Source organism: Trematomus bernacchii, unplaced genomic scaffold (genome assembly GCF_902827165.1).
Source record: "Trematomus bernacchii unplaced genomic scaffold, fTreBer1.1, whole genome shotgun sequence".
NCBI lineage: Eukaryota > Metazoa > Chordata > Actinopteri > Perciformes > Nototheniidae > Trematomus > Trematomus bernacchii.
In genome coordinates this window covers 10,528,396-10,540,970 of record NW_022987714.1, presented here as the reverse complement: position 1 = coordinate 10,540,970, position 12,575 = coordinate 10,528,396, and the positions used below count along the sequence as shown (strand labels likewise).

General features: G+C 43.2%; 1 protein-coding gene across 1 annotated transcript; it reads right to left on the bottom strand.

The window, feature by feature from the left end:
* Positions 1 to 31: 31 nt before the first annotated feature.
* On the bottom strand, positions 32 to 8,469 carry panx2 (pannexin 2). The gene is given in 6 exon segments (XM_034141216.1): positions 32 to 2,220; positions 3,248 to 3,433; positions 5,440 to 5,575; positions 5,872 to 6,986; positions 8,240 to 8,357; positions 8,359 to 8,469. Coding segments are annotated over 6 exon segments (2,013 nt in total). The 3' UTR covers positions 32 to 1,873.
* Positions 8,470 to 12,575: the final 4,106 nt, after the last annotated feature.

The following is a 12,575-nucleotide window of genomic DNA, read 5'->3' as shown; positions in this document are numbered from 1 at the left end:
TTTTAGTGAAAATGTATTTATTTACTTTCCATTATAACATTTCACACAGTACAATCAAAGTCTGGACTCTTTTCTCTGTCACAGATTTCCCTTCTTTATTGTCTCAATGTTAAAATCTACACAGAAAAAAAAAATCATTTATAAGCAGAGCTGTGTTTTAACATATACCATGCCCTCACATACTCGTGCTACAAGTCTTAAAGTGCTTTTGGATGCATTTGGTGTGCTTGATCAGTCTAACAAAGGGACTTTTAGCCAACATGAAAACAAAGTGGATTATTTTGTATTTCCACCAAAAGATCATTGGAAAAAAATGCTGTCTATCATCACAAATGTATGCTTCCTGAATGCCCCAGACAAATGTGAGTAATGAGTATAGTATGCATATGTCTACCGATATTGTAGGTAAACCCCAGATGAAAGCACTAATGTCTTCTACAGTAGATGTCATATTTGTGTGTAAGTCAGTGCAGGCAGTTCCTTTAGTGAAGTTCCTGTATTCATGTGGCTGAAAATGTGAGAGGTAGTGGTAGGCGCCCATCCCCTTGTCCACTCACTCGTTAATTGTGAAGAGTGCTAAGACACCCCATATGCATGGTTTCTACTTCACATCACAGACAGACCATTCTAACTATTAAGTTGTTCATAGCAGATGTTGACACAATGTGAGGCAGGGCAGAACTACTGAAGACATTTAGATTGTGTCTGAGACAGCAGATGGCATTCAATAACTTATTCAATCTAGTAATGAACCCTCCAGTGAGACATTAAATCTACTCATCACTTCGTTCACATCACATCACATCACAGCACTCCCACGAGAAGCCAGCTGAACACAACAGTCACATACTTTACCACTGGGTCCAACTCCATTCATTATATTTGATCTGCTTTAAAAGAAGAAAACAACCACATCATTGTAGTTCTGTCATAGATATCCGTTACCTATGTGACAGTTTCTCTGAGCAATATTGTAGTTGCACGTCACCTCACAACGGCACTCTTTCATTCTAGAGTCTGTTCTTTTGCTATTCCTGTATATAATATAACAATTGACCTATTATAAATGACGTGCAAATATAGTGGAGTCAAGATATCATACACGTTCCTAATCAGCGGTGAAATGGCAATAATAAAGCCATGAAACGTGTGTTATATTATCTACACAAAGTCTGAGTCATATACAGTGTCAATACATGTATACAGCATTCTGTGAGATATGATGCTGTAAGCGCATACATTATTGCCACAAATATATTGTGATCTTTTGCATATTAATTGTGCAGATCTCAACTGTATTGCGTAAGCTACCTTTCTACCTGGCTATTGGGATAAAGGGACTAAGCGCTATATCATATGTGTTTAAAATACATTTTAGTTTGAAGCTGTAATGCCGTCTTCTTTTCAGGTGTGTGTCTTTTTTAATTTATTTTTTGAAAGCTCACTCACCTCTCATTGCTGCTTATCCTTTCATTAAGCCTTTTTAATATAGCTGTTTGATCCTGCACTTTAGCACCCTGTTGAATTATACCTCTGCTGGTTTCATTTGAGGATGTTTAGCTGTACACAGTCATCCTGAGACATGAATGTGACATCATTTCCTACAGCAGTACTCTGGTCAGCATTATCAATTACAAACAAACGTTTATATTATCCCCTCTGAATAATTTTCCCGTCTCGGTCATTTCTCTTTTAGGACTACCGGAGTTTCCATGTCGTGTCCTCACTGTCTAATCCTCCCATCACAGAAGAGTGTGAGTTGATTTTAAGAGTAGAGGTGACTGTCAATAGGAAGTGGTTGACATGGTGGTCATGTGCGCAGTGTAGAGTGGGCTAGAGGAATCTTGTTCAGCGTCCCTCTTCTTCTCCTCCTTCAACATTCCCCAGCAGCGATGAGCTCCCCGGGTCTCTCTGCCAGTCTATCCCTGCGTTGTTCTTCATCCTCTTCTCCCTCAAACAGAGTATGATGTATGCTCATCAGCTGGTGTGTAGGGGCTCTGGTCAGGGCTGGTGGTGGACACTCAGGGTTCTCCGCCTGGGGGAGAGGCTCCCTCGGTGGGGTAGGCGGAGGAAGAGGGAGAGGGGTTGGAGAAGACTTGGGACTGAGGGGGTCCTCACTGGAGGGAGGGTTTGGGCTCACACCATTAACGTAAGAATTGGTGGGCAAGGTCATCGTAGAAAAGGCAGTGTTGGTCGATTTTGGAGAGCAAATCTTAGTTTCTGAAAGACAAGAAGGAAATATTGGACAGGGTAGAGGGAGAGAGGAAAAAGTCAGTCTCAAATGTAAATGAAAACCCTTTTGGCAAAGCCCCCCCCCCCCCCCCCCCCCCTTTCTGGAGAAATAATTTCTCCTATTGTCTTTTTATGTCAGCACATTCTGTAATGATTATAGATTTCAGAATGAAGTATTCTTTTTGAATGACTCTTTAAGAGGAACACATTACTTGATTTTCAAGCAGGACTGAATCAAACTCATGCTTCTGGGTCATGCATGTGAGGATAACTTCTGAGAGCCCCTGCTTCAGCCTCGCTCAGTGCGACTCGTTCAGTGTGATTCTCTTTCAAGCTTTCATCAAGTGCGACTCTCGTTTTGCGTGACTATCACTCTGGGCAACTTTTAATCAAACTCTCATTCAGTGCAACTATCGTTTGGCATGATTTTCTTTGAGCGTGATTCTCGTTCAGCGTGACTCTCGTTCAGCGTGACTCTCGTTCAGCGTGACTATTTTGGTGAAACATTAATTCAAATTCTCATTTACTTGTGATTTTTGTTTAGTACGACTCTTGTTTGGCGTGACACTTGTGGGGGAACCTAAAGAACCAAAATAGTTATTTATTACCTATTTTCTGAAAGCAGGTGAGCAACAAAAAGTGGGTTACATTTAAGAAGAAAAAGAATGCAGACATGCACTTTTTTTATGAAGACATGTCAGAGCGAAGAGTCTGCCTTGTTTTTTCCGGCGCCATGGGGGCAGTTGGGGGTTTGGTGCCTTGCATAAGGACACCTCAGCAGTTACCAGGAGGTAGATTGGCACCTCTCCAGTTACCAGTCAACACTCAGTATTTTTGGTCGAGGCCAAGTCCCCACAGACTGAGCTACTGCCACCCCAAGGTGTATATGCAAGGTACAGCTAGATGAGATGGGATGCTGCATGCTAATTTCTTGAACCCAAACAGTTTGAGTAAAATATGGCAAATTCTGGCTCTGGACCAGCTAAAGCTAGAGTAAAGTAGAGTTCAAGCTTACCTGTAATTGAACCTGACACATGAACGATAGTGTGTGTGCCTTCAAGGTAAACTGTATCCAGGTTGAGCACTGGGGGCAGAGGCTCGGCTGTTGCTACATCCACCTTGGGCTTACGAATGGTCAGCATGTATGGGTGGACGTCCAGAGAGAAGTTTCGAGGGTGCTTTTTCTCCATCATACTCATATCTACGATGGAAAATTAGAAGTCGGACTTAAAGGAAGCAGAACATAACATACAAAATCAGGTCACCAATCCAAAGTTTGTTTAACCCTTGCATGGTATTCGGGTATGTGGGACCCGTTTTCATTATTTAGCTAAAGGAAAAATGATATGATAAATTATTCTTTCAAACTCACACTCAATGGCCTTGGCTCATTTTCTGTGAAGAACATATGTCAGAACACATTTTCAATGACCATCCACTGTACCCCCCCCCCCCCCCCCCCCCCCTCTACACCTTTATATTACAAACAGGGTGTTTGGGGCTAATGTGTGTGTGTGTGTGTGTGTGTGTGTGTGTGTGTGTGTGTGTGTGTGTGTGTGTGTGTGTGTGTGTGTGTGTGTGTGTGTGTGTGTGTGTGTGTGTGTGTGTGTGTGTGTGTGTGTGTGTGTGTGTGTGTGTGTGTGTGTGTGTGTGTGTGTGTGTGTGTGTGTTTGTGTTTGTGTGCCCCTGCCATTCCCGCACAAGGTTGCAACATTGTTGATAAATGTAAGCACGGACTCCTGTCTGCTCTCACATTCCCGCATTATGTTTTGCGGGAACCAATCTTTATTTTTTTCACACTCTATCCCAGCTGCAAATTTGGGGCAAGACACAATAATTAAAGCTTTGCCAGTTTGGGTCCTTATCACAACTGATCAAGATGGCCAAACGATTCTCTGCTCAGAGGGCCTTGCAAATGATTCTGGAAGAGAGAGAACCATTTGATGATGATGTAGAGGAAGAGGAAGAGGTTTCAGAATGTGAGGATCACATTTCTGAGAATTCTGAGTCTGACAGTGACTTTGAAGAAAAGGATGAGATTGAGCATCAGCTAGTTACTAAAAAAAGACGAGCCACAGGGCCAGCCGTTCAGCGGGCAAAAAACCAGTAGCACTTTAATTCATTAATGTGATCTAACAAATATAAACAATATGCTGTATTGCTTGTAATTGGGATGAAGTAAACATCTGTTGAGTATTTTAACATCAAATAGTTTGATTGTGTTGAATTGAAGGCCAAAAAGGCAGCGGGTCCACCAGACCCACGAACACTGGCTGAGTAACAAAAATATGAACACCACACAAGGGTTAAACAGCTACTGTGCTGCGTCCGGAAACAATGCTAATGAAAGCTATGAGAGTAAAGTTGTAGGCTGTAAAACCAAAACAAATAGCCCGAAAGATCCTAAAAAGTTCCGTAGAGCTAGAGGAAATTGCAGAGTGGGCCTAAAAATATAAACAGGTTTGTCAATAAAAAATATCCTTTTCACATAAAACATAATCCTTTGTGTGAAGAGTGGAGCCAGCCAAAATAAATTATAAAGATGCCATTAAATGTACTTTTACCTTTACATTCCATTATGCATTTCTGCTTCAATATACAAAGTAAGGGGGCTGTCTTTAAAGTGTGTTATTCGGTCAACTTTTTGTTATACTGTATATCTCACATGCTAGCTAGCTAGCTAGCTAGTTGTTTCAACTCTTCATGCTGAATACAGGTGCTTCTGCTTCTGCTCTCCCTGTTGCTGCCTCAGATATTTGCTCTGGCATTCTTCGGTACATGTGTGTAGATCAACCGACTGATGTTGAACTGTTCGCTGACCCAGAGCCCGGTATTCATTTTTTCCACCGATCTGAACTGGAGCTTGGTCTCTACGATTTTTCAATGTGCCATTGTTGCTGTGAGATGTCACGCGTTTCAAAGGATAAACGCTGTCCATAAAGCAGATCAGATCTCCATAAACAAACTCAAACTAGGGAATGAGACTGGCGATGGATCCGCAAAACAGTTCAGCTTCAGTCGGTTTATCTGCACTCCTGTATAGGTAAGAGAGCGCAAGAGCAAATAGGCAGTGAAACTAAATCCCTGGTTTAACTATATATTATCTTAAGCACTATTCTAAAGTGAAATGATCAATGGTTAGGAATATTTATTATCACATTTATAAATAAACGTTTAAACAGATTTGCTGTTCATAGTAATTCATACCTTTTGTGATAGGGTATTGTGTGCTTTTGGTATCCAGAAGTGGTGCAATGAAGCTGTCTGCCGCCGTCTTTCGTCTGACTGGTTTGGGTTTTTCAGGCTTGTTGCTATTTTCCAGACGTGTCAGGGTAAGGGGTTCCTTTTTAAAAGGACAGAAAACACAAAAACGGTCATTATATCACAACTTCAACAGCGTCAAGAGTTCTGTATAGTTCTTTAAGAGGACTACTTACTGTGCCCCTTAGAGAAAGAGGTTTGTGTAGCACTGATATGGCTCACATGTAAGTATCTTCAACAGATCATGTTTATGTGAACTGTACTCCAGTAAACAGGTTATTGTAGTAAGTCTTTTTTTTTCTAGAGGGCACTAGGTTTAGATCTGTTCTGGTGTCAATGATGCTAACTGAATACATGGAAATTGTTCTTAGGCCTTACCTTGAATGGCTGAGGGAGAGGATTTGAGCTTGGGATCCATTTCATCTTCTTGCGTGGCCGTTTGAGGACCAGCGGCTCCCCAGTCATGTCTCCCATCCCAAGTTCAGAGGGGTCCATGTTGCCATCGATGGTTTGTATCCCAGAGTCCCTCACGGTGGGCGTAGCGTCATGGTTGGATTGTGCAAGCGCAGCCAGCAGCTGCCTGACTACATTATCATACATGAGGTCGCTCTCATTGGTGATGAAGTCCAGCCGGTTGAGCGACTTGATGTGGTCCCTGTTCTCGTTGCAGAACATGGCCAGGATGTTGATGTCACAGAACTGAGACTTCTGCCAGCGTCGCCGAGTTTTAATGCCAACTTTATGCAGTTTATCAAATACAAAGTTGGATTTGCGCACCACAAACAAGTGCAGCAAATTAAGCAGGATGATGAGGTTCATGGTGCAGAGCAGAGAGATATCCACTGCTGCCATGATGCGCTGCAGCTGCACCGCCGGCAGCTTACAGTTGACCCTGAGCTTCAGCTCGAAGTAGCTGCTGATGTCCGGGGGCTCACCGAGGGCACAGGTGAACTCATTCTGCCTTTGGCGGGCATAGTAGGCGCTCAGGTAGGAAATGGGGATGGTACTGAGGCAGATAATAGCCAGGTGGCGCCCCAGGTAAAGTTTAGCTAGAAAGTTACTTTCGCCTCGTCTTTCTAAATATTTCTCAAACAGGTTCTGCTCGGGGCTTTTCTCCTTCTCTGCGTTCTCTATGATCTCCCGCCTCTCTCGCTCGGTAATGCCAGGTCCTTTGGATTGAATCTGCTTCTCAATCTTCGGTGCTCGGCCCTCAGCGGCTCGATGGTAGCAATTATCAATTTCTTGAAGCAGGAAATTGAGCTCTGAAGTGAGCCGCGTAGAGGCGAGGAACTCCCAGCCCAAAGCAGGAATATACATGATTCCAGCGAAGGCCAGCAGGGCATAGGGCAGGAACTTGTGTTCAAAAAGTGAAGGCCAAAGGTGAGACTCCAAACCAGGTTTAGCATCGCGCAGCTCTGTCCAGCAGTAGCCTCTTGCATACAGTGCCTGGTCCCTGGTGAAGTTGTGTGGTGTGTAACAGTAAATGGACTCCTCTGAGAAATAGGACAAAAATGAGAAAAAATCTGCCCAAACATTACAAGTTGGATAATTGTGTCATAATGTAAATGAATATATCAGCTGAAAGAACAATTCTATCACGCTTAATCATGGATTTTGTTTAAATAATTTCCCTCATCACTCAGACATTTTTTCTCAGATTCAAGATCTGGCAATGTGACAACGTGATGTCAGACAAACAGATTAGACACATTCCATAGAATAACTATTTCTCTCCAAACCACCTGTTTGAAAGTGAAAGAAGGTAAACATACCTGAGACATCTGGTGCAGTCATCCATTGTAAAACTGCATGTACACACAAGACTGAATACTGTGAACCAAAATTAAACAACTCAGTTGCTCTCTGTAGGGCATCTGATATTAAAACATATTAAAATGTATTGCTCATCTTCATTTAACTTCCAAATGACATTACCATAATTATGTTAAACCATGGATTTTGTGTTCCTTTGTATTTACCACGGGAACTTGATCTGTTCTTTTAACTTTCTGTTTGTATCTCAGAGAATCTTTGATGTGTTCGATCACAATGCTGTGTGCCTCTGATAACGCTCACACTGCCTTTGAAAAGATCATCTGCCTGGCTCAGATAGAGGAAGTGAGAGCTCTAAGTTGTTCTCTATCCGATCTATGTAGTTTAGGGTTGAAGAAAGCCCAATTTTAATCTTCTGAACTAAACGCAGTTACATCTGATAAATTCCCTCTTTTGCTATTGCAATACATACTGTTTATTTATTAAAAACCATTAAAATACCACCAAGGCATGTATTATATGTGCAATAGCATTACTTTGTTAGAGTCACAGAGGGCAGGGTGCTGAGTCATCTACAAATGTTTGGCAATGCCCTTAATATCATTATAAAACACACCATTGAGGGAGTATTGAGGGAACTTGTCTGAACTCCAAGTTGAACGCTCAGTCCCAGATGGTTGATGCTGCTATGCAGAGAGTCTGACTCAGCATACAACTAACATCTCTCCCGTCACACCCAGCCTTCTAACAAAACACTTTCCTCTCCCCTCTCTATCTCCAGTCTATCATTTCCTCCGATGCACTCGTCACTGGTCCTTTTCCTTCTTTGCCTAATCTCCTACTTACATCTCTACTTATCACATTCACAGAAGCCTTAAGGCACTGCACGGCTAACTCAGAACATACAGCTGCTGGTGTAGATAACCACTCTGGCAGTTCAGCAATGAACTCCCTCTAGTGGCAAAAGTCTCACCTGCAAAGTTCCTTGTGAAGACGAGGGTGACCAGCAGGATGGGGATGATGACCGTCCCTATGGTGACAACGCGGTCGAAGGGCAGCTCCAGTTTGAGCTGCACCAGGAGGCCGGCCAGTAACCCCCCCCCTCTCATCCTGAGAGGAGCCCGGCAGGATCAGCTCCTTCAGCTTCTCGCCGGCGAGTAGAGCCGTGGCCATGTCTAAGTTCTGATCGAGGATGTTCTGCATCCGGAAACACAAGGGCCGCTCGCCACAACCTCCCTCTGGACTGGAGGGGAGGCTCGACACTCCCTGCTGAAGCTAAACACTCCTCAAGACAGAAATGTTTGGCCAACTTCAGCCCCTGTCACCAAACGTAAGGAACCTCATGCTGTGTGGTGTGTTTCTTGAGTTTTCTACAGTTTACCACTGCTTTTCTCTTTTAGCTGACCAGGCATAACGATCAGAAGCACACTCCTCCCTTTTCCTCTTCTGTGCGCATCCCTATGTTTCCCCCCATCTCCACAGTGCCAGGCCTCGGTCCCACTCTGTGTGGCAGGTTGAGGGATGAGCTGAGTTTAGCAGGCCTCCAGGGAAAGAGCTGGCTGGCTGAAGAGTTGAAATGCGAGCTTTAGTCAGGGGAAGCTCTGACCAATCCTTTTCTGAAAGAAAGAAAACAAATGAATAGATACAAGTACTGTGAGGCCCAAGATCCTATTTCTGAAAACATGTTAAAAAAACAATTAGTGCCACCATATTTTAAATCAGTCTTTGTGTGAATTCGCATTCTCTCCCACCATCAGAGAAAGCTCTCTGTTCCCACCCATCATTCTCTATAGTGCAGTCATGTTTCCGAGGACGACTAATCCTCACTCTGTGACCAGTGGAGTGTGTGAATGTGGTCACATCTAAGGGGGGTGGGGGTTGTCTTTGATCAAGCAAGGACACTAAAGGGCAAATGTATCCTCTCTAGAGTCTAGAGTATGCCAACCCTTAAGTCACCAAAAAGAAAAGTATCTCAGTGAATCCTCTGTTCGTTTTTTAAATTACAGTTTTCTGGACTCTGCTATTCCACAATTGGCCCCCTGCCCCTAACTGGCGGTCATTATCTCTGTGGGACAGCATGTTCCCACAGAGATGTCAGGTGAACACACTTGTCAGTGTGATCTCTGGTGCGTCTCTGCGTGTGTTTGTGCATGTGTGAATGAGTGTGCATGTATACATGAGCATGCATATGCGTATGCATGGTTGAACTGGCGGCTGCTGCATGCTCATTACACTTGAAGGGTACGTGAATGTCCTCTGTGTGAGTAGTGTGAACGCATCACCCCTTCCCATCTACAGCCCTCACCCTCTCACTCTACTTCTCCTCTTTGTACTTTCTCTCCCCCCATTACCCCCTCTGCACACCACTCACTTTCCTCTCATTATGCATAAACACAGCTCATCTATGAAACCCTTAAAAGCCAAGCCCTCTAATCCAGGGCAGTGAAGTGTGCTTAATATCTGGAGGAGTGGAACCTTGAGACTTCAGTTACACAAGTGCAGAGGGGAATGAGCGTGTACTATCAGCCTCACGGTGTAAGAGATCATTAGTGGAGCATGTCTTTGAAATAATATTTCAAGAGAACTATTTAAAAAGTAAATGTTGCAATTATTGGTGTCACAACTTTAACATGTATTTCTTACATAACACTGTTAATGACTGTTTCGTATTTGATTTTGTGTTATGTGGCACTTGTAGCTTTTAATGTTTTTTGTAAAGCACTTTGAATGGCCTTGTTGTTGAAATATGCTATAAATAAGTGGGACTTGCCTTTCCTTAAAAAGAGAACAAGATGTCCTTTATGGGATAAACTACACTACAGATTTTAAACTGATCTGCCCAGTGACATCCAAAATAACTTGATCCACATCCTTGAACACTGTGTCAAGGAAGAGGGGAAATAAACTTTGCATAATTGAAATTTAAAGGGGCAGCATCAAATGTTTAGGCGCTCAGTAAGAGGCTGCAATGCTGTTTGTAAGCCACCGGCACAACTATAGTCCGACTGGTAATTCCGTCTCACTGGGTGATGTTATTAGTGTTTAGAGAGGGAATCCCACATTCTTTGGCTACTACCGTATTATGACCTGTACAAAGAGACAGAGCTTTACACAAGAGCTGCAATAGAAGAGCCATATTCGTTTTTTATAAAGATGATGTCTGAATAGAGAATAACTTTCAGTGTTGATCTGACACTTGTTTTTAGTCATCCTAAGAACACATCTGGATATGACAGATCTATGATAGATATTAGAAAGACAAACTCTCCTCACTGTTTTCCCACTTTCACCTCATCAGTTAGTCCCTATGGGAACAATGCAGGAACATATCATCAGAGGATCATTATGTTCCAGTTAGCTCGTGTTTAGCTAATGCTGTCTCCTAACATGTGTGTGAGTGCAGGACGCTGGGAGTATCTCATCCAGGAGGAGCACACACACTTCCACCGGAGATATAGCAGCTGCGTGCAGTTTCAGCACCTGAGCGGCGGAGAGCTCCGGAATAACCAGAGAACATCAAGTGATCGAGTGTGTGCTGCTCTGCTTCTGTGTGTGTTGGAGGCTGTTGGAGTCTCCTAGGAAGCTCAACACCTGCAGCATCACCTGTCCACACTGGAAACACTAGCCCCACTCAGAGTGTGCAGCTAACAAACGAGCAGTGTGCAGCTAACAAACGAGCAGTGTGCATGCAGTGGGGGGAAAACATTCAAAAATCCACTCACCATGTCTCGCTGCATCTCCCGGCACGGTAAGAGTTAATCTGCAGTGCGGGCGAGCAGCTACAGCATGTATCCGAGCACACCGGTTTGTTCCGGCTCCCCCCTTTACCAGCTGCCCCCTCCCTCCCTCCAACCCGACGCTGTCTCCCCTCCCTGCCCTGCCTCTTCCTCAGGAACAAGGGATGAGACAACGCGTTAGGATTCTCCAGTTCATAAATGGCATCTCCGGAACAATCGATCTATTCGCAAGGACACGTGATGTGTGGATGTTGGGGGGGGGGGGGGGGGGGGGACATTTCACAAATCATAATCTAAAATCATTTATTTACAGGTGTTTCATTTACATTTTGAAGAACTAGGCTAATTAAAATATGAACATTAAAGGGGAGTAACATTATTGGGATAAAACACCATAATTAGTCTTGGTTATTCAAATCACGTTTGAGAGTTATGGATTGGCTTAGAGTTGGCTATAGTTGAATAAACCGGCAACCACTATTCATTCCTGTTTAGTCTACAACCTAACTTTAAGACAGTGGCTCTTATTGATAGGCTTACCCAGCTGCCCATCATTTATGAGTGTGGGTCTGGCAAATACACATGACATGTGTTTTGTTCAAACACATAGGTGTGGCAAGGATTTTGTTTCCTGATGAAGTGGAGGCCGGGTAACCTGGATTTTCAAATAAAGAGCATTACAACTGGGAACCCTGCGTGGGCTACTGATAGATATGACTGTGTGATAGTTATAATATATTTTTAAAGAACAATATCTTGTACGGACAATAACAATGTATTAACAAAGATTTCCTTAACTTAACATTACATCACTGCTTAGCAAGGACAGTTTCCTCCAGCAGCCTCGTGCACTATGTTGAGATCCTTGGATGTGTGATGTGGACGCGCGATAGGGGCGCGCTCTCGATGTTTGTCAGCCGGACTGAGCCACAAGTCAGTTTTCCTCAAGCCGGTTTCTGCCGGTTGTGGAAGCCGCACCTCACTACGTCTGCTTCCTAATATAGTATCTCTCTCTCTCTCTCTCTCTCTCTCTCTCTCTCTCTCTCTCTCTCTCTCTCTCTCTCTCTCTCTCTCTCTCTCTCTCTCTCTCTCTCTCTCTCTCTCTCTTTGAGCATCCTTGCAGAGATCTTGAGGTTGTTCACTTTGAAGAACAAAAAAGCATAATAATAGGCCTAATATGTTTAGAAATACACTCAGCCCTCTTAATTAGGAAAACTGTGAACTTGCAATTATGCATGTAACATTGAAGTCATAGTTAAAGGTGATGTTGTTCTTGACTAAATTATATTGAACACAAATCTCGTTGTTGAACGACAGTGTGACAAACACAGAACATTATAGGCTAAACGTAGACTTTATATACAATAGTATAATAGCTAGCTAAATGTGCCTCACAACTCAGCCTAACATCTAAAAATATGATATTTCCTGGAAGGTTATTTCAGGATCCAGTCACTTAGTCTCATCTTACCCATCTTACTTATTTATATATCTGCACATTGATCAAGAGGGCAACATTAAACAACAACGAGAGCAATCATGAAACAATATTCACCCATTTGCTTGCAGTTG